The sequence below is a fragment of the Phodopus roborovskii genome, unplaced genomic scaffold (assembly GCF_943737965.1).
Source record: "Phodopus roborovskii unplaced genomic scaffold, PHOROB, whole genome shotgun sequence".
NCBI classification, from domain to species: Eukaryota; Metazoa; Chordata; class Mammalia; order Rodentia; family Cricetidae; genus Phodopus; species Phodopus roborovskii.
In genome coordinates, this window is record NW_026126636.1 from 12,863,780 (window position 1) to 12,890,104 (window position 26,325).

Here is a 26,325-nt window from a genome sequence, read left to right on the forward strand (position 1 = left end):
TATCAGTGCCTAAAAATAGAGGCCAAAGATATTGTTAGATTCTTATAAAGATAGCTTTTGGGAGAGTTATTCATCTCAGATTATTAAGAGTGCTGAGATTATATATATATATATATATATATATATATTCAGCCTCATCATTAAAAAGATTAGTCTCATGCTCCCATGATATACACAATTATACCATAACTTATAGATTATCTCTATAGCTGTGGTTCTCAACCTTCCTAATGCTGTGACTCTTTAATACAGGAATTCCTGTTGTGTTGACCCCCCAACCATAAAATTATTTTTGGTGCTACCTCATAACTATAATTTTGCTAGTTATGAATTGTAATGTAAATGTCTGTGTTTTCTAGTGGTCTTAGGTAAGCCTTGTGAAAGCATCATTAACCCCAAAGGGGTCACAGCATACATGTTGTGAATTGCTGTTGTTTCATGTTATATGCATTAGTAAGACATATGTAAACCCCTAGTGGACTGTCACTTAAGGGCTGGACACTTTGTGTCTGTTATTCTCCAGTAAAGCATGATTGTACCACAGTGTTAATGTTAGCAGTATCCCTGCTTCTTGGTTCTATATTCTAGATCTCGGAACAGGAAATTAGTATCAGACCAGTGGTCGAGGGTAAACACCCCAAGGAAGAGTGTCAGCTACGGAATTGGAATTCCGAGTCCACATGGGGTTTGTACGATGTGTGAATTGTTTTCCTTTATTCTTTTCTAAAATTAGTTTTCTCAAATGAGCAAGAATAGTTGTTATAATGAAATAACTACTCTATAGAAGATGGATACTTCTGACTAAAGAGTGTTAGGCCTGAGTGACTGGGGCGTAGGACAGAGGAGACTATCCTGGACTATCAAGATGAGTCCCATTTAATCATACAAACCCTTAGTAGGCAAAGTTGGCTGGAATCAGATGCAGAAAGTGAAGTAGAGTATTTCAAGGAATGGACATTTAGTTTATTTTCCCTGTCTTTGATGAGCATTTAATTTACCCGTTCCTGGCTTTAAGGCTGGAGTGTCCACAATGTGAATGGTTTCTGAAAGTCAGAGGCAAGAAAATGGATTCTCCCCCATGTCTCCCTAGAACAAACTGTTCCAATTATTAGTCCAGTGTAAGTGAATCAATGCCAGTCTTAAATGGAGAGAACTGATGTGTGGTTTTAAGGCACAGATTTTGTGATAATTTGTTGTATTATCTATAGTTGATATCCTTCAATAGCTCTTTTAGACTGTTGACTGAATTATTTTGTGTGTGTTCTCTTACCCAGCAAGTTAGTAAAGCAACCCTTTCCATGCCCATTTAAAAAAATAAATAAATAAATAAATAAAAAGGAAAAAAATTCTATTGGCTCTGACTTCTGTCCTTTCAGCATTTTAACAGTCCTGGATTTTAGTACTAGTTTAGAGAATTAAACCCTATGAATGTATCTGGGTGTGATGGCACATACCTTTTATCCTAGTACTTGGGAAGCAGAGACAGGCAGATATCTTGTGAATTAGAGGTCAGCCCGGTATACCTATTGAGTTCCAGAACAGTCAAATCTACATAGTGAGAACCTGACTCAAACAACTGAAATTAATAATACATGAGTAGTTATTAGTGAAAAGAAATCTCTGAAAAGATAGTATTTCCCTTAAGTTTGCTCCCAACCCCTCTCACTTGGGTAGCCAGGAAGGCACAGTTTGGCATCTTAACACATGTCTAGTGCCCAGGAATGCGATGTCCAGAGCAGGGTTTCACATCCAACAAGGAAACTGTGGGAACTTTTATAATTATGGCCACTGTCTTCATAGTTTCTAAATCCACATCCTTTTGTTATCAGTGCTCATCAGTGCTCAAGTATGGCTGAAGAGTGTTCATTAGATGGGTCCAACTTCATGTCTCTTATAATTCAGCAACTGTGTAGAGTCCCTGCAGTGCTCTGAGAGTTGGTACTATAGCAGAAAGTAGAAGAAGGTGTCTACAATTCATCAGGGGAGAAAATCAGGTACACACCATGTATCAGATGGTGGTTGATGCCTGGGAGAAATAAAGCTGAGAAAGGGGCATGGAGTGTGTGTGTTGGATAGAATCGATTACAACTTTAAAACAGGTTAGGGAATTCTTCACCAAGATGATTCATAATGACATATGAAATAGGAGGGAAGGAGCCAGTAGTTACTTAGGGAAAAATATTCCTACACAGGCAAGAAAATACTGTATTTGAGGAATAGCCAGGAGACCACTGTGACTTGAATGGGATGATGTGACATGGGGCCAGGTAGGTAACAGGACCATTAATGAAAATACTGCTGCCATGTGCACACACACACACACATGTAAAATTGCAAAGCCAACTATGGTAACTTGTATAATGGTTGAAGATACTCTCCCCAAGGATGTATTGCATATCTCCACCCTGTGAATTTAGGCTGCTTCATTCACTTTCTTTTACAATGAAAGGCAATTACATGGATGACATTCGAGGGGTGTGATGTCATGCAGCAAGAGGTTAGGATTTAGGGAGGACAAACCTCCCAGCATGTCAGTTACAGGGAGGAGCAATTAAGCCATAGATCGAATTTCTTCATGAGCACTAGTTAAAGAAGTGTTTTGTTGCAGAAACAGATGTGGAGAACAAAACTTTGTGAAAAAAAAAAAATCCCATGTACAGGAAACCGTTTATGACTCTGAAAAGATAAATGGTTTCAGAGTATGAACAATCAAATACGAGCAGAAGAAAATAATATATATGTATCTAGGCTTGATAACCTCAGGCACTCAGCATTAACGGTCATTTCTGATAAACTAATATTCAAGTTTTAAAACTTAAGTGTCCTCTTCAGTAGCCCTTAGTATTCGCTCATAAAGTTGTTCAATCACTTCTGTAATTTCAGGACATTTTTCACTATCCATGAAAAAGACCTTTGTACCTGTTAGCATTCTTCTACTCCTCTGAGACTCTGGCAACCATTAATCTATTGTCAGTGTGTATTTGGAACTCTATATATTGAAATAATTACATTCATAGAAAAATAAACATGTGGCCCTTTTGTTATCACTATTTCATTTAGCATATATTTTCAAGGTTCATGTTGCACTAGGATCCTTTTTGTGGCTGAAAAATATTTCGCCATATGATTAAAACCATATTTTGCATATTGATTGATGGACATTTCAGCTTTTGCTTTTTGACTATTTAGCATAATGTTTTTAGCTGGGCTCTGGGCATTGGTGGCACACACTCCAAAGCAATACAGAAAAGCCCTCTCGAAAAAAAAAATTGTTTTGAACACATATACAAACTCATGTGCCAAAATATTTCCTGTGCTCTTGCTGGGTCTTTGTTTGCTTTATGAGGAACTCATGTCCCTATCACTTGAACCACTTTATATTTCTACCAGTGATGTATGACTGCTCCAACTTCTTCATGCCCTTACCAACATCTATTATTTTTTGACCTAGTTGAGTAAAGTGTTGTCACCCTGTGGTTTGGGGAATTATTTTTTATTTTTTTATTTTTATAAAGTTCAAGTTAATACCTTATCCCACAGGTCAGCATTTTTTTTTCCTGCAAAAGGAGGATAGTATTTTATACTTTGTATCATATCATTTCTGTTGCAGCTACTCAGCCACAAGCCATTGTAATGTGGAACTAGTTATTGATGATTTGTAAGCAAGTAAGTGTGGATGTGTCCAATAAAATTTTATTTATAGACTCTGAAATTTGAAGTTCCTGTAATTTTTGTGAATACAGTTAAATCAATTAGCAAAATAAGCCAGGTCTTGTGGTGCTCTCCTCTAAATCTCAGCACTTACAGGCAGAGACGGATTGCCACAAGTTTCAGGCCAGCAAGGACTATGTCGTAAGACTCAGTCTCCAAAATGCAAAACAAAATATAAAAATTATTCTTTGCCCAAATACACAAGACTTGGACTAGCTTTTATCCAGGGGCTATAGTTTGATAACCCTTGCTCTAGACAAATTATTTAAATGGAAAGGCAAATTGATGAAGCTTCTAGTTGAGACTATCAAACATTTTTTTTTTTTGCTATTTTGATATAGGCATATATTTTTAAGTGAAATGATTATTTGAGAAACAGATACAGTAAATTTTATGAATTCATTTGCATGAGAAATTCCATATTATGTAAGTGAAAAGGCAAGCAATAGAGAACAGACCATTGCAGGTCATAGAGCCACAAAATATGTAGAGGGTCCAACGTGTCTAAGAGAAAATCCATTGAAAATGTGGGAAAATGCTTTGGATCTGTGCTGTCCTGAATGAGGAAATCCAAATGGACAATGAATTTATGGCAGTTTCATTGCATGTTACAAAATCCCAGGATACTTTATCTGGATGGCTAATATGAAAACAAGTGTTGGCAGGTAACTTGCATTTTGCTTATCACTCAGTAGGAAGTATATATATTTCCATGAACAGTTGCAGTCCTAGACCCTGGCCAAGATGTTCACATCAGTTTCTACTTTAAAAGAGGGAGGGGTCTTACTATACAGCCCAGGCTGGCAGAGAACTCAGAGAGACTTTCCTGGCTCTTCATAGTCCTGGGTTTGAGAGTGCTGATGTTGCAAGTGTGAACCAAACAGTACACCCATGCTCCATGTCAAATTATACCACCACATAAAAGTGAAGCTGGCGACTGTCAGAGCAAAGAGCCACAAAACCCTGCTGTACTCCGGGCATTGGTAAATCAGATTTCAAGGGCGGACCAGAAGACATTGTTTCAAAATGCCAAGTGCTGTGAATGTAGCTGAGCGAGGGAGTAGAAGTTAGAGGCCCACGGCCAGGGAACACGGGCTTTTCCACCTGTTAGGGCTGGCTCAATAAGTTCAAGGTCGGATCAGGGCATGTTTACATAACAGATGTGGGCCAGTCAGCTGCCCCGTCTATCTTTAAACTGGCCAATCCTAATAAATCAGGGAAAGAAGAGAAGCTGGGCTCTTGACGGGCTGATTTCTGTCCGCATTTCAGGGTTCCCTGCTGCGTTCGTTTTTTTTCTAGAGCTTCTTGCTTCTTCTCCTCTTCCTTCTTCTCTCTCCTCCCTTTTTCATTCTTCACTGGCCGGTAACGAAGGGCCCTGGCCTCCCTGGCTTCTCTGGGTCCCATCCCGCAGGAGGATGGGTGGGGAGACGACGGCGGAAGCAGCCGTCGCAGGAGGGCGACCTCACAGGGGCGGTTTGCTCACTCTGGGGCAGCTGGCTGCAATTTGTTGGTTCGTTAAGCCTCAGAGCTCGAGACCGGAAGGACAAAGGGAGCCGGTCGCCCCGGATTTCCGCACCCAGGCTTTAGTGACGTCCGGCGGCTCAGGACAACCCCATCCGGGAACCTAGTGCCCTGGAAGCTGGGTGGGCGGCTCCTGGTCCCGGGGCCCCGCCCCTTCCCGGGTGAATGTACGTCCCGGAGTGTGAAGCTGAGGCGGGGCTGTAGCTGAGTCGCGCCCCTTGCCATCCCGTTTGCCTTCTCCCTCCGCAGGACGCAGATAACAGTTTTTCTTTCTTGGGGTCGGACACATTGAAGTTCTCCGGTCTCCATCAGTGCGGACCTCGCGGCCTCCTCCCCTCTCCCTTCTCTTCTCAGGGTTAGGGACTGGAATACCCGTGTGCTGTGGCCACGCCCATGCTTTCTCTGTTCTTTCCTGCACGCCATCCCTTCCTGTCTCTCCTCCACCCCTGCCCTCATTTGCTTTCCGCGTTCTAGAGGCTGTGAAATCTTCCTTTCTCCCCCGCTGTCGCAGCCTTTCCCTCATCCACCACAACTGGTGCGGACTGGATTGCCTTTACCCACAAGGCCCCTAAGTCCACTCTTCCGGGTCGGGTATCACAGACTTGACTGCGTTTTCAACTCAGCACCTAGTGTAGTCATTCTGTAAATGACCCCTTCCTCTCCAATTTCCCAGCGTTTACCTTGATCTCCCCCCCCCCATTATCCACACCCTCCCCCATTGTGTCTTCAAAATCCAATGCATTGGCTTTCAAGGAATTCCCAGAATTCAACCACTTCCTCATTTATGTTTTCACTCCCTGCTCCCCTGTCTCTGACTCTCCCTATCGGTCTGTTTACCAGACACCAGGGGAAGCTTGTCAAAATCACGACCCTTCACCACTTTCGCCACTGACCCCTTCAGCTCAGGAACGTGTCCTCCTCACTGACCTAGGCATAGGGTCGTTGGCCCAGGCAGTATTTATTGCCTGCCTTAAAGTGGAAGTCAGAGCTCCAGCCTGCTATCCTGGGCAGTGCATTCTCTGAGTTTTCTTGCCATTGTGGCCAGCGGTAAGAAACTGGTACCGTTATCCCTAACCCAGAAAACAAATTAAGGTCTGAGTATATCCTAAGTTTGTAGAGTGTTTGATGGCAACAGTGGTGTGCTTTGTTCTTTGCCTTGTTTTCCATTACACTGTGACAGTTAGATCCACTGCTTAAATATCATTGCCTAGAAGAGAGTCTGGCACGTACTAAGTGTTGAGTAAACTTGTGCTGAGTGAATGAAAAAAGGCTGAATAAAAAAAATCACAGCATTGTAGATCTTTCCCATTTAGAACACACATTGCCTCAAGCAGTATGGAGTATGGTGTGTGAATGTGTGGAGTTGATATGCTTGATGTAGTTTGAACTTGGCCACTTGCTTTTCTCACCAATTGTGTGGTACTCAGAGCTTTTAGCACTGCTGTTTTTCCTGCAGGTAAATAGTCACCTTATGAAGATGCTGAGTTGACATGTTTCTTTGTCTTCCTTGTTGTGAACATGCAAGTTTTCAGGTTTGGTTTTGTTTTGAGATGGGCTTGCTGCATAGCACAGGCTAGCCTACAACTGTGTAGCTCAGGCTGGCCTTGAGCACACAGTCCTCCTGCTTTAGCCTTCCAAGTACCACCATAACAGACATGTTCCTTCCTTCCTTCCTTTCTTCCTTCCTTCCCAAATCATTAATGTCTTTTGCTTAGCATAAAGAATGGGGACTTCTCTCAGGCAGTGGTGGCACATACCTTTAACACATCACTCAAGAGGCAGAGGCAGGTGGATCTCTGTGAGTTTGAGGCCAGCATGGTCTACGGAGCTGGTTCTAGGATAGCTAGGGCTACACAGAGAAACGCTGTCTCAAAAAACAAAACAAAAGGATGGGGACTTCTCTTTAGAAACTGATTTGGGAACTACCCATTGTTGTTTTGCTGCAGCTTCGGGCAAAGAAACACAAACTACAAAATTCAATAAAACTATGTGGAGTCTATCAGGGAAAGGGAGCAAAGGGAGGGGTAGATGCTGGCTAACTGGGAACAGGGATGGAAGGGGAAGAGATGGAATGGGGAAGAAGGGGTGAAAAGGTGGGAGTTGCTCGCATAAAAGGGAAAGCTTGGACATGTGTACAGTCATTACGCAGCCCCATAACTGCATGATGTAGCCACACAACACAGGGCCCTTTGAGCTAAGTATCTGCCTAAATGCCAGTTGTCAGGGGGCAGGGTCAGCATAATGCCTGAATCCTCACACCCATAATATAATGTTAAGTGTGGTGCATATCCAACGTAAATAAGCCACCTGACTTATTTAGATAGATAGGGGATCAGAACAAAATGGATTTAAGACATGATAGTGAGATTATGGATGATTTGTATGCTTTTTATTTTATTTTTTAACCTTTTGCACATTTTCCAGGTTTTCTGCAATAAGTATGTATCATATTATTTTGCAGTGAGGTGTTGTTTATTCTTACTTTTTGTAATACTGTGGATTGAGCCCTGGGCCTCACATTTGTTAAGCAAGTGCTTTTTACCATTGATTTACTATAAGACCAAAACAGGAACAATACGTCTCTAAAATTAATGGGAGAACAAAACAGGAAAAATGCACCTTGTGGAGTTAAGAGTTCTGTTTGCTACAGTTAAGACAGTTGAAAAGAAGTTCCTGATTGTCCCACGTTAAGTCCTAGGAAAAATGAGGTTTCTAATTGTAATTAAGAAGAGGTTCCTGTTTGTTCTGTTCTAAATCCTAGTTAAAGAATAAATTCTTGTTCATCTTGTATTAAGTCCTTCCATGTTAAGGGTTGTTTACACCACTGTAGAAGTTAGACTAGGACAAAGAATACTGTACATTTCAAAGAAATGCTCTCCATTGGTGTGTTCAACCTAATTAGTGTGACAAGCTACTGGGGCAGATGTTCACTTGCATAGCATCATTGTCTATGTTAGGATTAAAAGTAATCCTGGAGATCCTGACTGCATTAGTTCACTTTGATGGTTGTCTGTGGGAGCCCACAAATGACTCAGTTTCCCTCTGGAACCTATTCTGACTTATAAGACATTAGAGTTCAAGCTTGCTTGTTTCGGTCTCCTTGAGAGCTGTGAGAAAGTTCTGATTAAGCCCATGGAAAATAGCATATCATCTAACTAACAAGCTTCTGATGCCAGCCAAAAGGCACATAGAGATAGGGAGGAAGCTGCTTGCTGCTAGCAGGACTCACATTTTAGAGAGTGAGCCTGGCTGCTCCTAGATTCAAGGACAGTGCAAGGTGCTGGTTAAATGACTATCCTGCTCTTTGTTTGGCTTTGCCTCTAGTATATAAGCAGGGCCTACATTAACTTGGGGCTTTCTGGTGTACTGAAAGGCATGGACCGGACAGTCCTCCCAAATCTCTGTTTCTGTCTCTGTTTCTCTATCTGATTTTTCTCAATCCTCATGCCCCTGTTCATGAAACCCTGTTGACTTGTTGGAGCAGGCTCCGACAGTTGTTTAAATACTATATGCATGACATCCTATGTTGGTGAGGTATTGGTGAAAGACATATTTCTCTCACTTGTTCCAAGGAGCTCCTGGGACTGTCCTTTCTAGAAGACAGTTTCTGTTGTGTGAGATGTAACAGAGCTTCTAGGAGGAAATCAGAAACCATCAGTGATGATGAGAAGATATGGCTGCATTTACTTTATTCTAGGATCCAGCAGTAGTAGCACCAAAGAGAAAATACTTTAGGGATATGATTTGCTTTGAGATGCTGGAGCTACTTTCCCCTGGGGAGCTGGAGGCCTCTGGAAAATACTTTGAGAAATAGACAGTCACTCTAGTATGTTTATATTACTGGCATCTCATCATTGTTGAATTGGATAGGTTAAAGGTAAAAGCGACATTTTCAGATTTTTGTTTTCTTGAATAATGCCTGATTGTGGAAAGGTGTTATGAGAGGCATTTGTTCTCTTGATTAAAGCAGTGTGTCAGGGCAGGAATAGTTAATGTTGGAGGTGCTGCTTCCAAGCCCACCCACCAATAACATGGCAAAATAATACAGCTCTGCAGACCCTGGTTTTCTCAGAAGAGCAGGTGTGTTTTTTAAAAGTAAGAATAATGAAGTCAGCAGAAGACAAAGAAAGACATTTGGTGGGGAACAGAACTTCTCTTAAACCTCTGATGTGATTGACACACACAAGATAAAAAAATGTAGCAGTGACTAAGAGATGAAAGCCCTAAAAGGGACCAGGGGTGGAATGTAGACCTACAGGCAAGATCACACAATTTCCACGTGTTACTCTCATCAAAAGTCTATTTCACTTTGAAGTAGTCAGAGTCTGTAAGGGATTGAGGAGGTGTTGAAGAAAGGCATAACTGTGGATGTTGGAGGAAGTAGGTGTAGTTATAAAAAGGGATACATGCAGGATAACTGCTTTTGTGTTGGAAGTGTTCCTTTTGATGTTAACTTCTACATTTTGCAGATGTTGCCATTGGGGTTGTGTAATACAGTACCTTGCAGTAGTGTTTATTCTTTGCTACAAATGTGTGGGAATCTATCTTTTCTTTTTTGTTTTTTTTTTCCAGACAGTTTCTTTTCTTTAAGTAAAAGCAGTAAGTTTAATTAGTTAATACAAAGTTTTGGGTGGGGGTTAGGGTCAGCATAACTTCTAGGAGTCAAGAACAATTCATGTAGGAGAAGTAACCAGATGCTCCCTGTACACATCCCATTGTGCCTTCAAGACACTGAGCACAGAGTCCTCTGCCCAGCACCAGGCCAACTTCTAGCCAGCATTTGTATCTCAGAGATCCACAGGGCAAGGAGTCCCCATCCATACCTGCTCCACAGGCAGCTCCAGATCACAGCCACCTGAGAAGCTGCACTGGAGCCCAGGAGAGGCATTTGAAGGGACAAGGGTCTTTAGAAGAACCAATTGTGATGTGAAGTAAGCACCAGAGGCACAAAGGAGGCCAGGAAGGCCACAGTTGCTGTTCCCAGGAAGGTAAAAGGCTCAGGGCACAGACAGCGCAACCTCACAGAAGCAGATCATCTGAAGTCCAGGGCTGAGCCCTGCAGCAAGGACTATTAAACTGGAAACTTGTGGAACCAGCAGAGAAGTAGATACATAACATCTTCACTGAGGAAACAAGGGGAAGGGGCATGAAGGGCTCCCAATACCGAGTTGGTTCTCCATCTCTAGGACCAGGTATTTTGTAATGATAATCTTGAAATGGTCCACTAATTTCCAGAACCTTGAGTCTGTCCTACTGTATAACACCAGAGAATATTTCTGCCAGAGAATGGGGACAGGGGCTGCTGGCAGCATTCGCTCACCTGGCATAACTTGACAATCATAGAGGCTGCAGCCTTGTTATGAGTTGGATGGTCAGGAGTAAATCCCAGACTTATAACCATCCAGAGACTCTTGTTCTCATCCTATAGTAACCAGGTCTTACACAGGTCAGACTGACTGGGGCTAGCCCCAGGGGAGTAGGAGCCATAGTGAGGAGCCAGGCAGAGTTTCCTGTGTAGCCTTGGCCATCCTGGAACTTGCTCTGTTGACCAGGCTGGCCTCAAACTCACAGAAATCTGCCTGCCTCTGCCTCCTGAGTACTGGGATTAATGGCATGTACCACCACTGTCTGGCAAATCTATAATATCTTAATAAACATTACATGCTAAAATAAGCTCAGCACCCTGGCTGGTGTACTGTCTGTTGGGTTAGATGTTCTGTCGCTTGAAAAATACCTGAGAAAATAACTGTAAGGAAGGAAAGATTTATTTTGACTGGCGGCTGTAGAAGTTATAGTTCTTGACTGGCTGGTGCCATTGTTTCTGAGTCTCAATTGGGTCAGAACATCATGATGTAAGTGCCCATCTTTTGTCATCCAAGAAGAGAGAGGGGGAAGAGGGAAGTGAAGAGAGGGAAGGAAAACAGGAGATGAAGGAGAAGAAAAGGAGGGTGAAGGAGAGATGGAAGGGCTAGGGACAAGATAGTCTTCAAAAGCACATCCCCAATATCCATTTCCAACCAGCCTCCCAACCCAGCTCCCAAAGTTTCCACCAAACAAACCTTCAACACGAGACATTTCACTTCCAAACCTTAACAGCTGCGTAGTGTGAACATCTTATTTGGGGACCCATGGTCTAAGGGGAAGACAGATGCTTATGCAATAAATGCAAAGTCAAAATGAGCTTTAATTCAAGGCCAGGACATAATTGGTGTGATGGGAAAAGATGTCAATGCCTGGTCCGTTAATCATTTGTTTTGTTTTGTGTTTGTTTGTTTTGGTGAACTTAGATAAACTGACTTTACAGCTTTTATCACAAAGTATAAGGCTTTATAAAGCTATTTTGATCAAGTAGGAAGATGAATGCTTCCTAGTGTTCTTATTCTGTAGCTGTAACAATCAGAAAAGTGATGGAAGATGTCATTCTGTAAATATGTTTCTCTTATTGGTTAATGAATAAAGCACTGTTGGCAAACAGGAAGGCAAGATAGGCAGGACTAGGAGACAAGGAGGATTTTGGGAGATGTAGGAGAGGAGATTCAAGATGTAGAGACTTGAAAGAAGAGGTCTGGACCCTCTCGCCGGTAAGATAAGACCACATGGAAAGACTTAGATTGATGGAAATGGTTAATATTTAAGACAGACCTAGCCAATAAGAAACCCTAGTAATTGGCAGCGTTATATCTAATATAGTGTCTCTTTGTGTTATTTTGGGTTGACGCAGCTGTGGGACCAGGCTGGTGGGAAAACTACACTTAACAAAATGGCGCCTAACGTGGGGATAAAATCTTCCACTTAAAACTTAACAAAAGTTAAAAAAGGATTTTAAAAACAAAATAACTGCTCATAACAGAAAAGTGGGGCAATGGGACAGAACGGAGGCAGGAACAGACCACAAAGGTACTTCCAACAGATTTTTTGTTTAGATGCAAAAAGCTATTCAATAGAGACAGGCTAAACTTCTCAACAAATGGTGCTAGAGCAGTTTACACCTGAAGTATACAATACATTTAGTTTTTGTCCCTGGTTGCTGGTACAGAGCTAAATCTTAGAGTTTCTTGGCAAGAGTGCCATTTGTTCATCAGGAACCCCTTTCAAACACTTTATGTTGACAGAAGACTAGACTCAGGACTGAGCCCCCAGATTGCATCCGTATAGGGCATGGTCACTGGAGTATTACCAGATGAAAACTTGAAGCCCCTTCAGCTTAAAAACAGAAACAAATAAGAAAAACCCCCATTGATTTGGCAAGTGTGTGTGTGTGTGTGTGTGTGTGTGTGTGTGTGTGTGTGTGTGTATGTGCGCGCGCATGCGCGCGCACTCGCTGGTAGGGTGGTCTACCATCTTCACTCTCCCACTCAAATCTTTGCCACCATATTGATTTCATTGGATTGTTCCTGATTTTTTATTCTTCACAGTAAACCAGTCAACAGAGGCAAAGTGTGTTCCCTCCCGTGTTCTGTGAACTGTAATAGGAAATTGAGGGTCACACTAGTGAAGTGTGAGTATTGGTGTTTAAGGTGAAATCAAGTCCTTGGCTTGTTCAATTGCATTAGTTCTGAGTAGTATCAGAACTGGATTGAAAAATGGATACCTAGTTAGCTTTGGAAAACTGGTTGGTGTTGGGAAGGTGTGCAGTCTGAAGAAAAGATTCCAGCACCAGTGGTTGGGGGATGGGGATGAACTTCAATATAAATATATAAAAATAACTCAAAATTGATGATGAGATTAATTAAATAAATATAACAGATAAAACTATAAGACTTAAGGAAAAATATAGCAGCAAACTTTCAGGGCTTAGGACTCAGCATAAAGTTGCTAAACTTGACACTAAGAACATGGTCCATAAAAGGACATACTCATGAATTACACATCTAATTTAAAATCCTTTGTGAAGGACATAGGACACAATATACTGGAGAAAGGGTTTGCAAACTGTATCTGACAGCTTATAGGTAAATATACATAACATCTCTTGAAACTCAACATTCATTTAAAAACTAGAAAATTGGTACTTAAGAACAGATACTTAAGAGGACACATAGATGGCAAATCACCTTGAAAATATACATGCTCAATATTATTGGCTAGTAGGGAAATGGAAAGAAACTAAACTACAGTGTTATCAGCATATTTAGAACAGCTAAACGGCTGATAACCACCAAATGCTGGCAAGATTGTAGAAAAACGGATTCATATTTATACACTGCTGGTGGGAGTATATACTTGCAAAGCTCTAGAAAAGGTATGGCAGTTTTTCATTGGTGTAGTTTTTAACATTAAGCTTATGTGTACCTTATGACATAACAACTGCACTGTAGGCATCTATCTTCATTCAAAAGTGAATAATGTTCACACAAAAACCTGAACATGAATTTTATAGTGTTTAAAAAATATCAGAAGTTTGGAGGGAAAAAAAAAAGCCTAAAGCCCAACTGGTAAATGTTTAAACTTGGAATATTTTTTGAATTCTAAGCAATTAACGAGGAACAAACTATTCACACATATTAATGGATCTCAAAGTGAAAGAGTATGTCAAAAGGCCTTGCACTATAGGTTTACATTTATATGAAATCTCTAGGGACAAATATGCACCGAGGAACCACACATCAGGGGTAGCAGGTGGTCGAGGATGTAATTTTTAAAATGGAGGAGTGAAACAGTTTGGATTGTGGTATCCAGAATGGAACAAAAAGTGTTTTTATGTCTAAATAAGGAATGAAACCTACTCTGTGATACGCTGTTAAGCTGCACATTAAAAAAAATCAATCCAGATAATCAAGGATTTGGCAAGGTGTTTGAATTCGGTTTGTGTCTCCGACCTCCGTGCCTTCGCGCCAGTTTCTCCATCCCTGAATCTCTGCCCAGGGAGTTTCTCTTACAGTAGGTATTTAGCTCCGTCTGCCAGTACTGGGTCTGTGTACTTGTTTGTCTCTTGACTGTTCAGTATCTCGAGTCTCCATTTGTGCTTGGTCTCCATTTTTGTGTCTGTAGGTCTCATCTAAGTTTCTGTGTATCATCTCTGGACTTCTAGCCTCTGTCTTGTGTTTCTGTTTCTTAAGCCTGTATTTTCCGATCTTTGTCTCCGCCTCTCAGGTTCTGGTGGTCCTAGGCTCTTTTTCTTTTTTAGTTTTCCGTTTACTCCGTTGTCATGGCATCGGAAGTGACGTAAGCGCACGTGGCGCAAACATAGCCAGCCTTCCCTCTGATTGACTATCGATGCTGTCCAGCAGCTTCGCCCCTCCCAGGTCTGGCGAATGACCCGGCTGCATATTGGGGGTCGCGGTTTCCGGCGCTGTAGAACGCTCACGCGTGCCGCAGTGGGTCGTCATCGCCGTTCGGTGTTCGAGACTGCGGGAGCCCGTGGGGCAGCGCTGCGCAGCAGGTGGGTCGGGCGGCCCGGCGCTCTCCTACGGGGGCGGTAGGCATTCGGCTGGTGTAGAGGATCGGGCGCAGGGATGCCTGTCTTTTGTCGGCTGGGCCAGGAACGACCTTGGGGGGTCTCACATTGGGAGTGTGGTCCCAGGTGCTGTGTCCTAGAGGGGACTGAAGAGCCAAGGCCCTTGCTTGGGGATGTGGCCTCGAGCTGTGGTGCTTGAATTTGGGGCTGGGGTGGTAAGACTGGTGGCTCCCACGTGTGGAGCTGAGAAGGAGGCCTTAAGGCTTTGGATGGGAGTGTGGCCCCGGAACGCTGTAGGCGAAGGTAATGTCGCTAGGTGCTTTGTGGGACTGGCAGTGTGAGTGTGGCCTGGGATGGAGCAGCATCGGGGGTGTGGTTCTGATGTGTGGCTTTGGGAGTGCCACGTGTGGGGCTGTGGCTCTGGAATGCAATACGCTAGTGTTGTGTCAGGAAGGGCCGCCTGGGGGACACGTGGGATGGGCTGGACTTTTGGGGTGTGACAGAGGTGGCGGACAGAGGGCGCAGTACCACTGATTCTTAGATGTAGATTGGGGTAGAGTCCACACGACCCTTCAGGGAGGGAGACTGCAGCCGAGGAAGAGAGCAGGGGATTAGGAGAGAGTGGGTGCAGGTTCTGATGGGGGTGGGAAGTTCACGGAGGGGTAAGATGACTGTATAAAGGCCAGGGAAGGGCTTGGGCGCCCGTTTTTGTGTCCTCCTGAGAGGCAGGGCAGGAGGAGTATGGCAAAGTGTGTGTGCAGGGGAGGGCTCTGGGAGAGAGTCCGCTGGACGGAGGGGTAGCTAGGGACTTTACAGTGCAGGGGTCCTCTTTGTTAAGGGGGCGGAGGGTCCTTTTGGCCCTCTGTCTAGGGACCCCATTCGCAGTAAAGAGGTGCCTCTTAGGTGCTGTCCTGACTTGGAGGGTTTCGAGAGGAATAGAGAACACTATTTTCCTAGTGCTACCTGTGAAGGGGCAGAGGGTTGGCTTTTCAGAGAACAATTCCAAGGTCACAGAAATACTTCTTGTCTCCTGTCCAGAAGTCTACCCGTTAGTGTTTTGTCCCCTTTCCTTGCCTCTCCCTTCCTTGCCCATCACTTCCATGCCCAATCCTCTCCTCTTAGACCGGTCGCTCTTACATTGGTTTTAATTGCTTTTTGGAGGCCACATTCATTGAATGTTGTAAGATCATCCTTCCATATTCTAGTAAGGTCCTATGGAAGTTCCCTTTCCTGCTCTGTATTTCAGGGAGCCCTTCTTTCTCCTCATGTTTGGGTCTATGGTCCTGAGATTTTTTTTTTTTTTTTTTTGAAACCCAGGCTGGTTTGCTTAGGACATTTGTTTGGCTCTGTGTGACCTTATATGAACATATATAGACTATATTCTTGGCAGGGGCCACAGAAAGCAACTCTTAATAATGATCCCTTATGTATTCTTTTGCACACTTTTAAGGGTACACTTGTACCTTGTGACTAGTTCCTGCTGTCCCTGTGAGATTAGTGTTCATGGATTAGCATCAGATCGTAGTGGTTAGAAAAGATGGTATTTTGTTGACAGGGCCTGAGAAGGATTTCTTTTCAGCTAAGGCAAGAGCCTGCAATGAGGATTCCTTAGGTGCTTAAAGTCAGCCTTGGGATTCCCCTAGCTCAGCCATCCATCCACTAGTTTTCTTTTTTCTCAGTTTCAGCATTTCATGCCCAGAATAATAAGTCCTTGTAGCAGTGTAACCCGGTCTAGGGTCAGGTGAAAGTATGCTTAGGATTAAGTCTCTTGAGATCCCCAAGATGGCCTTATCCTCCTGGTCCTGACTATTGAGGCTGTCTGCCAGGTGAGGCTGTTGCCTCTTGTTGCCATAGGAGTCTTGTTTTCAGGCAAAGGCAATGGGGACAGATAGTTCTTGCCTATTCCCAGGGGTTGGCAGGGTCCTCCACTGATTAGGCTGTCGGTTTATCTTACTTTTACTTGATCCCTTTTGTTGCAGGGCCCCATACCTCTTCTGTGTTCAGAGCAGGCCAGGTGGGGGAAATGGGTCCCAAATAGTTAGCTGAGGGCTGATGGGCTGCCCTAAAAGAAGCAGAGGTGATGGTAATGTGATTACCACTGTGGTGAAGCAGATGTGGGGAGGACCGGTCAGAGGCTCTAGGTAGGGATCTGGAGCAAGAAGGATGGAGCAGCGGTGTCAGTTTACAGGTAGAACCCTGACCCCTAGCACTCACCCAGTCTGTGATTGGTTTCCCTGCCTACTCCTTGGGTTTGTTTGCTTTTTGTCTCTACCCTTAGAGGCTTGTGAAGGTGACAGTTTCTGACAATCTGAAGATGACATGAGCCCCCAGCAACAAGAAATGCATTTTACAAAAGGTATAGTGAACAAATACAGAAGCCAAAGGTGTTGGGCCCATAGTGACCTGTCTATAAATAACTGTTCTCCTGGGGCTCAGATTTCAATGTGGGAGACAGGCAGTGCAGATATAAAGTAGTATTGAGGTGTGTGTAAGAGGACATGCAGGAAATGAGGACCTTGAGAGATTGAAGAGATTGAAGAGTCCAGCCCTGTAAGAAGTGAGAAATGTACTGTAGGTACATGGATTAGGTAGGGAGACAGTGGTGGTGTTAGCTGTGGCCACAGACAGATTTTTTTTTTTTATTTACTCAAATTTGTTTTAGAAGAAAAACTGTTTTTTTTTTTTTTTTTTTATGGTTTTGCCAAGGACTTTGCTAGTACTGGGTTTGGGTGGTATTTTTAGGTTTATTTATTTTATGTATGGCAGTGTTTTGTCTTCATGTATGTGGCACATGCATGCCTGGTGCCCTCAGGTCAGGAGAGGGCATCAGATGCCCTGAAACTGTGATAAAGGATGGTTGTGAGTCACTGTGTAGGTGCTGGGAGTCCAATCTGGGTACTGTACAGGAGCAACAAATGCTCTTAAATACTGAGCCTTCTCTCCAGTCCTGAGTTTTAGTTGTTTTAATGGGAAGAACAATGCTCCACCTAGGTCTTTCTTGTTTTGGGGAACTAAAGTCCCAATAATACATCTTAGATGATAAATTGACATTGTATTTTGGGGATAAATCCAATTGTGATGTGACCTATATCATATATACAATATACATAGTAAGAATGAATTTACTGATATTATATGGTATATTCATCCAGGTTTATAATTGAAATTGTTCTGAAATTTTTCATATTCATCTTATCTATGACTTAAAAAATCCCCTATTATTTACCATCTTATATAAAGTTTCCCTTCCTGATTTTTTAGTTTTAATGTATATAGGTAAAAGTCTAGAATTCTATTAACAGTGGAGAGCAGATTGCTTAGAAATAATTCTGCATGAGACGTGGGTATTGTGGGTACATGGTTGTATTCAGAAACCCTCTTTTATTCTCCTGTGCCTGAGTGTTCCATGGATGGGGTCTCACTATGTGGGCATCTGTTTTGTTAATGTCCTCTGCTTTTCCTTAGGTTCTGGTAATACTGACCTCTTCTGGGTACCTTGTTATCCTTCCCATCTCTGCTGAGTTCTTGGCTAGACACAGTTGCATTTCTGTGGAAGCCTGGGAAATGCTGCCATTGGAGAGGGCACTGGTCTCCCCTAGAAGCTCCCCACCCAACCCAGAACCACCTACTTTGCAGTCAGAAGATAGATTCCAATGGGAAAAGCCTGGCCAGCAGGAGGAATCCAACCAGGAGGAAGTACTCATTAAGCAACAGGAACCTGGCCAGCAGGATAAATCCATCCAGGAAGAAGAACCCATCCAGTTGCTAAAACTCAGTCAGAGGGATGATCCCAATCAGGGAGAAGAATCCAGTCAGCAGGATAATCTTCCCAACCAGAGGGAAGAACTCAGTGAGAAGCAAGAACCCAGCCAGTGGGAAGGACCTGGCCAGGAGGATGTACCCATGCAGCAGGAAGAACCTATGAAGCAAGATGGGCCTTGCCAGTGGGAAGAATTAATGCAGCAAGATGAACTCATGCAGCAGGAGGAGCCCATGCAACAAGACAAACCCATCCAGCAGGAGGAGCTCATTTACCAGGAGGAACCTATCCAGCAGGAAGAACTCATCCAGCAAAAGCCAATTCAGCAGGATAAATTTATCCAACAGGAAGAACTCATCCACCAGGAGGAACCTGTCCAACAAGAAGAACTCATCCAGCAGGAGGAACTTATCTTCCAGGAGGAAACTATCCAACAAGAAGACCTCATCCACCAGGAGAAGCCCACTCAGCTGGAACTCAACTGCCAGGAGGAGCACATCCATCAGGATGCTTCCCAACAAGAACTCATCCATCAGGAGGAGCACATCCATCAGGATGCTTCCCAACAAGAACTCATCCATCAGGAGGAGCACATCCAGCAGGATGCTTCCCAACAAGAACTCATCCATCAGGATGGTTCCATCCAGCAGCCCGAAGAGTTGATTCAGCAGGATAAGTCCATTCTAAAGGAAGAATTCATCCAGCAGGAGGAGCCCATTCAGCAGGATATGTCCATCCAAAAGATAGATTTTATTCAGCAAGAGAAGCCCAGACAACAGGAAGAGCCTAGCCAGCAGGAAGAACCCAGCCTACAGGAAGAGCCTAGCCAGCAGGAAGAACCCAGCCATCAGGAAGAGCCTCGTCAGCAGGAAGAGCCTAGCCAGCAGGAAGAACCCAGCCAACAGGAAGAGTCTAGCCAAAAGGATCAACCCAAACAACAGGATGAATCTAGTCACCAGGAAGAACCTAGCCAGCAGAAGGAAACAGAAACCATCATTGAGAAATCTGCTGCTGACCTTGAGTTTTCCCGCTTGCGCTTTCGGGAGTTTGTCTACCAGGAGGCAGCTGGGCCTCACCAGACTCTGGCCAGGCTTCATGAGCTATGTCGCCAGTGGCTGCGGCCCGAGGCCTGCTCTAAAGAGCAGATCCTGGAGCTCCTGGTTCTGGAGCAGTTCCTGGGCATCTTGCCAGACAGGGTTCGTCCCTGGGTGGTAGCCCAGTATCCTGAAAACTGCAAGAAGGCTGCCTCCCTGGTAGAGGGTCTCTCTGACATCCTGGAGGAGCCAGGTGAGGCTGCCACCCCAGAAGAAAGCATGCCTTAGAGGATACGGGCAGGAGGTCCTGGAAGGATTGGAAATCTGCAACATAGAGTTCAGACCCCAGCCGTGGCTTTCCTGAGAGTGTAGTTACACCATGTGTTAAGGGGCACAGAAACAACCATCCCCGAGCTGGTAAGGGAGCTCCTCAGTCACCAGGGATTGGAACCCCACCTCTCTGCCCAGTGGCTTCTCCATCAGGCTTGCCTCATGGACTAGGACAGCTGCCTTGGGTTCCTGCCCTCACATTTGTTTTCCAGATGTTAGAAAGGAAGAGAAATGGAGGGCAATCAAAGGCAGGTACCAGGCTCCTAAAAAATAGGTAAATATTCTGGGTGCATTGGTAGCTGGAGGTTTCCTCCATGTCTAAGGGTGGGGCCTGAGAGATGGGTGGTGATGGTGTCTGGGAGCCTAGGGGCATGGGTCATACCTTGGGTTCATACCAGGCCCATTGTGGATTTGCTGTGTGGCTGTTATCATGTGTCTCAACTTATTGGAGTCACTATTGCCTCGATTATACACAGGGATAATGTTATGTTCCCCAGTTGGGTCATCATCTTCATTCAGCGAGGGAGTCTATGAGAGGTGTCCTGAGTCCCTGCTGCTACCACGTGGGTTGTTGAGTCCCAGCAGAAACCTAAGACCTAGGAACATCCTTGTACGCCATGATACTTGTAAGTAGCAGCAGTTCTCTAGCCTCAGCTGGCCTTCATTGAGGAGATGGATAGTAGTCTGTGGTTGGGAAAGGGAGGATGTGGGAGAAGCAGCCTGAAAGCCAGGGGGAGGTCAGGTAGAAGGCAATGATATGTTTACTGTACTTGGGGCTTGTTTCTGTAGATCATTGTGTATGCTAGATGTGTTGTTATTTTTTGTGCTCAATTTGTCTTGCAAATTTTGTCAGCTTCATATGGCTATCAACCAAGAAATAATTTAATTGTAGATATAATTCAATACCAGCATAGGAGGTGCCCATTAGCAGCATGAGTTAAAATCTCAATACTACCCCCAATTTTGTTTATCTCCTTATTCCATCCTGGAGAATGTCCTTTCATGTCTTTCTCCACATCACCCATGTGTACAGGTCTGTAGGACCATGGTGTACTTGTGCCCTCTCATTTGCTACTTAAATAGGGCAGCTGTGGTCAAAGTTTTGGTGCCTCAGCTGCTCAGCATTCCATATACTCAGCCTTTCCAATTTGCTTTCTAAAAATGGGCTACAGTATCATGGCCTTATTGTGGGTATTCTAGCGTACATGGCATGGTATTCTAACAACCACTGAATGGAGGGCATGTACACTTTAACATTCATGTGATTATCCAAAACCTTTGTGATACATTAATGCTAGTGTAGGAGGGTGCCTACTTGCCTTGTGTGTTGTTTAACTTTTCTGTCAATCTAGTTGGCACAAAAAAGGAGTCCTTCCTTCGTGATCTGAATTGCATTTCTAGGGTCACTGATTAACTTCAACATCTTTTTTTTTCTCTTCAAATCAGGGTTTCTCTGTGTAGCCCTGGACACCCTGGCATTCACTTTGTAGACAGGGCTGGCCTCAAACTCAAGAGATCTTCCTGCCTTTGCCTCCTGACTGCTGGGATTAAAGGCATGCACCACCACCACCACCCAGCTGTCTTCATGTTTTTTTATTGTGTCCACCGTGCTTTGTCAATTGGGAATAAATGCAGTGTTCATTAAGCTTTGGGACCTGTGACATGTGCAGGAGGAAGCCTTTCTATATTTGTCCTGAGGTGTGTGTGGGAGGCAGTGGGATATGTGTATTCTGGAGATACACAGCCACTGAAAACTTGTCTCCTCAGCTCCCCTTCTTCCAGCCTGGCCTACTCTGGAATCTGTGCATCTGGATGAAGAACATCCAGGAGAAAAGAATGAAGAGGCTAATTCTACCACAGCTGAGCCAAAGGTGGGTAAAGGAGCCACTGCTAGCCCTGGGAGGCTGATTTTGCCCAGCCACTCACATGGTCTTTCCCTTCTGAGTGTTGTTCTTCTCTCAGTATTAATACTCTGTCATAGCAAAGGATTATGGACCCAAACATCTTTAATGTTGTGGCTAAGAATGTTGCCCTTGTGGAAACTCAAGGCTAAGGAAGGACATTGCTTCAGTGTAACTTGGGGTAAGTCAGAGCTGCTGTTTCAGGAACCATTATCATTTTCACAGGAGCCTCTACAGTCAGAATGTGAACACCTGGACTCCATAGAGGATAGTCTGGCCAGTTACAGCAAGCTGCTCCTGTGGGGTGAGACCCAACTCCCATTGGCTCACGATCCACCCTGCGTCCTCTTCCAGAACTGTTAGCATGGAAGATTCTGACCCTGTCTCAGGACCTGTAGTTGGGACACCAAGGGTGATTTAAGTTTTTGAAGCTGAGCATGTTTTCAGAGTCTTCGAACTAGCATTTGTTTGCTAAGTTCCCCACTTGTCTAAGCCCTGGGGCTTTGTTTGAAGCCTTGGCCTGTGAGAACTGAAGTGTCTGGATTTGGAAAGGCCTCCTGGTTCCAACCCTCTAGCACCCCCACCTTGCTTCAGAGCTGAGCCTGGGAATGATCTTTCACTGAAGTTCTTTGTAGTGAGTCTCTTATCTAGACTCCTGAGGTCTTTTCTGAGTTCTAACTCTAAATTTTAGTTTTATTGGTACTGGAGATTGATCCAAGATCTCATAAATGCTTGGCTACTGAGCCCATTTTATGCTTTATCTTCAGCTTTGCCCTCCTCTGTGGACATTCCCCATTTCCTACCTGGTCATAGGCAGCCTCCAGCCCCACATAAGATCTTTGCTTCTGCTGCCTTCATTAGAAACCTCAGCTTTCTAGGGGCTCTGACTAGAGGTCAGCTTTGGTGGTGGTGAGGGACAGACAGGAATTGCTCTTGTGCAGAGAAAAAAGTAGTTGCAGTGTTGGTCCCAGAGACCCAACAGGACATGAAGCCTCTTAGCTTTCTTTGTGCTTCCTTTGCTTTCTTTCTTTCTAAAACTCAGGGTGTCAGTTTTTCCAGGCTGGTACATCCTCCATGCTGGACACAGAGAAACCAGAGGAACCCTGTGTGGTGGAAGAACTGCCAGGAGGCAGCCTCTCAGGTGAGATTGAGTTAGGTGGTGATAGACAGGGGCCTGGTTGGGTCATAAAGGGAACACAGAATTTGTGATGGCACTCCTCATACTTCTGTTAGCCTCAGCGGAGACTCTAGCTTTGGCTTCATTTTCCTATCCACTGTGTGGGGACAAAATACCTTTTCGTTATTTCTTGCTGCATAATGAATACCTCTAAAACATCTCCCAAAAGACTACACATTTGTATTCTGTCAACTGACTGAATTAAACTCTGTAGTCCTTCTACTTCTTTTTGTGTGAGGGCCACACACAAAATCACCATTATCCAGAGGCCTATCTAGGGCTCAGATGTCTGAATGGTCTCCTACACACTTCCTGGATGACACTGGCTCTCAGTGGAGCTGAGTTGAGGCTGTGGACATTTTCTTGTCACCTCTCCAAAGGGCTGTCTTTGGCTTTCTCACAGATGCTGGTAGGTTTCATGGGGAGAATCCCAGAGGATAAGCACATACCATACCTCTGCATGTTTCATGTAGATGGTATTCTGTTCCAGTGGCCACAGTTGACTCCAGGGTCAAGCCAGAGACTATGGTAGCTCATTGAGGGTCGTGGGTATAACTGAATGATTTGCCAAGGCTCCTTTGGTCCTTACTGGTGACAGATATGTCCCCTGAATCCTCATAGTTCTTTGCACCTTGCACCCTCCACGGCCAGGTTACCTCAGTCAGAAAGGCTGCTTCATATCTGAATGTACCACAGCAGGAAGAAGGCTCCTCCTCACCATTGGAATTTCTGACCAGGATAGAGTCACATGGTCATCTGAACCTCCAAACACCCTGGGAGTGATGGTCAGCAGTGAGCTCAGCAGGCATGCAGATTGGAAGGGGCAGGAATAGATAATGGGGATTGTGAGGCTTGAGATGCTGCACTCAGGCACTATGTGATGTCTGAGTTGTAGAGAGGGTTAGGATGTGCATGTCACTGTTCTTATCTGATGCCCCCCCCCCCCCAATGCTCAGTCCTGTGAGCCTAACAGTTTATATTCTTGATTTCTGCTAAAGTCAGTTTCTGTCTTGGCCTGGGAAGTAGGACTGACATCTTGACTTTGTTTCAGACAGCACTAGGCAGCAGGAAAGCAAAGGAAATGTGTGTAAGGAAGTCTCCATGGGGGAGACACTGATGGAGAGTCTTTCAGGGGATGTTCCTTCAGTAGATACTGCCAAAGAGGAGGAACAGCAACCTCAGAAGGCTCTGGAAGCTGAGGATGAGGATTCAAATCCTGCCAGTCCCCAGAGACAATCAGTTATCCAGCAGTCAGTCCAGGACAAGGATACCCCACATCAAGGCACTGGGACAAAGAGGCCTCATCCAGATGATGAGGAGGAAGAGGACCCCGAGTGTCCATCCAGCACCAGCAGCTACAGGCTGCCATTTGCTGCAGGGAAGGAGCTTCATGTGGATGGCCATGATTCCAGGCAGGACCCAGGAACTTCTGCTGCAGGATGCCCTGCCTCTGATGAGTGTGATGCATCCCAGGGGAAGCCCTACACATGTAGCGAATGTGGGGAGGCTTTTGCATGGATCTCAAACCTTATGGAACATCACAAGAGGCACAACACTGAGATGTGCCATGTAAGCCAGGACTCCTAAGAACCCTTTCAGTTAAGCTTGGCTGTGGGTCAAGCACAAGAGTCACATACAAAAAAAAAAAAAAAAAGTATGCCCAGAGCCCCTCTGCCATAAGCAAAGTTCACTGGTGAGAGAATTCACAGCTCCTAGTGTGTGGGTGGTTTTCCCTGTACAACCTTAAGTGTAAGGACGAGCAACTAACTCTGCTGTGAGTATCCCATGACATGACAGTTGCAGCATGAGTAATCTTAAGGCTCATGTGTGGTGTCCTCCTGTGGTATCCATGGGCACATCTGTGCTTACTTTCTGGATGCTAATGTGCTGAAAGCAACTGAAAATGGGCGTGGCCCACAGGAAGCCCTCATTTTAGGAACACACCTTGGGTTAATGTCCTATCCTGTAAGTTATTGGATGTGAGGGAAAACTCATTTCTGTGTGTTTTATTACCACATGTACTCTGGTCATTTGACATTGTACAAAGTGTTGAGTTGTCTTAAGTATGCGATCTGTTGGCGCTTTCTTGAGCTTTCCTTGCCTCAGTTGCTTCTCCTTGAGCTCCCTGTTCACACATAATTCCTGCCATCTGGCCTTTTTGTAAATATGTGATGTCAGGTTTATTTCTGAATCCTCAAGAGCAAAAACTTTCTGAGTTCAAGTCACATGTCTTTTAATATATGGAGTTGTTTGCAAAGATCACAAACAGTGCTAATTTCAGACTGTGAGTTTCAGCCCATTAGTTGAAATCCAGTTAGTGGATGGTCACTGGCATTACAAAGCAATGAAGTAGAATAAAGTAGGTTAGAATGCAGTATGTCTTAAGGCAAGTATTTTTTTGTCAAACTTCTCAGCTGTGTATCTAATATGAGAGCTGGCTACCATGTTAAATGTATTTATTAAGGGTTATGATCAAACCAGGTTTAAAATACTAACAAAGGTTAAAGAAATGATCTGTATCTAAGCTAAGGGAACCAAATGTGGCCTACATAGGTGATCTTGTGGTTTTGCTTTAACTTGAGATTACAACATGTGTCTCTTTCTGTGTCTGAGGAGGCAATTTATGTGACCCCCAAATCAGAGGCTTACCCTAATAAAGTATTTCTTCATTCATATTATAGCTTATTGTTTTGTGATTGTGCAGCTGCTTCTTGGAGTGTTAGTGACAAGGACAGTCTCCTCCCTGCAGTGAGTCTAAGATCTAGATCACCCCTGCTGTGGCTTTCTTTCTATGGGACTCTTAGAACATGTGGTTCTGTTCCCTTTACCTGGGAGAAAACTCAAATGTCTTTTACCAAGCCTTAGGACAGTGGTTCTCAATCCCCTATCCATCTATTTATATTACAGTTCATGACATTAGGAAAATTACAGTTATGAACTAGCAACAAAATAATTTTATGGTTGGGGGTCAGCACAAATGAGGAACTACACAAAAGGGTCACAGTGTTAGGAAGGTTGAAAACCAGTGCCTCAGAGAGAAGTGTATGAATGGCCTCATCACCTGGAAAGATCCTGGTACTGCTTGTTTAGGTGATTCCCTCTGCTAAGCTGAGCTAAACTTTGTTCTGATGAAAAAGTCTACACCTGTTTTCCTAACTCAACTGCAAGTACAGACCTGTCAGCCTGTTCTCTCCTTCTTTGTCACTGAGATTTTCAGTCTCTTCAGTTTCTTCTGTGTAAGTGAGCCAGTGGGAGGTCTGTGTCTTCCTGTTCTGAAGTTGAACTTCCAGGAAAGGCACACAAATAAAAAGAGTGTAAAGGGTATCTCTGCACTCCTTACCAGATCTGCTATGCCTAACATTTTACTCAATGTGCCCATGCTTTACATGTGTACATACTTCCTCTTCTGTCTTGGGAGTGTGTAATGCCCATGTGTCTCTTGTGATACCTGATTTCCTCACCTGTTTGGAGTGTTTAAGCAATATGTGAGGAGA

General features: G+C 44.1%; 1 protein-coding gene across 1 annotated transcript; it reads left to right on the forward strand.

The window, feature by feature from the left end:
- Window positions 1-18,193: 18,193 nt before the first annotated feature.
- Window positions 18,194-24,479, forward strand: Zscan18 (zinc finger and SCAN domain containing 18). The gene is made up of 6 exons (XM_051207766.1): window positions 18,194-19,676; window positions 20,230-20,379; window positions 21,521-21,624; window positions 21,880-21,958; window positions 22,697-22,795; window positions 23,883-24,479. Exons 1-6 carry the CDS (start codon window positions 18,194-18,196, stop codon window positions 24,416-24,418), a joined length of 2,451 nt encoding a protein of 816 aa, XP_051063723.1. The 3' UTR covers window positions 24,419-24,479.
- The last annotated feature ends 1,846 nt before the right edge of the window (window positions 24,480-26,325 follow it).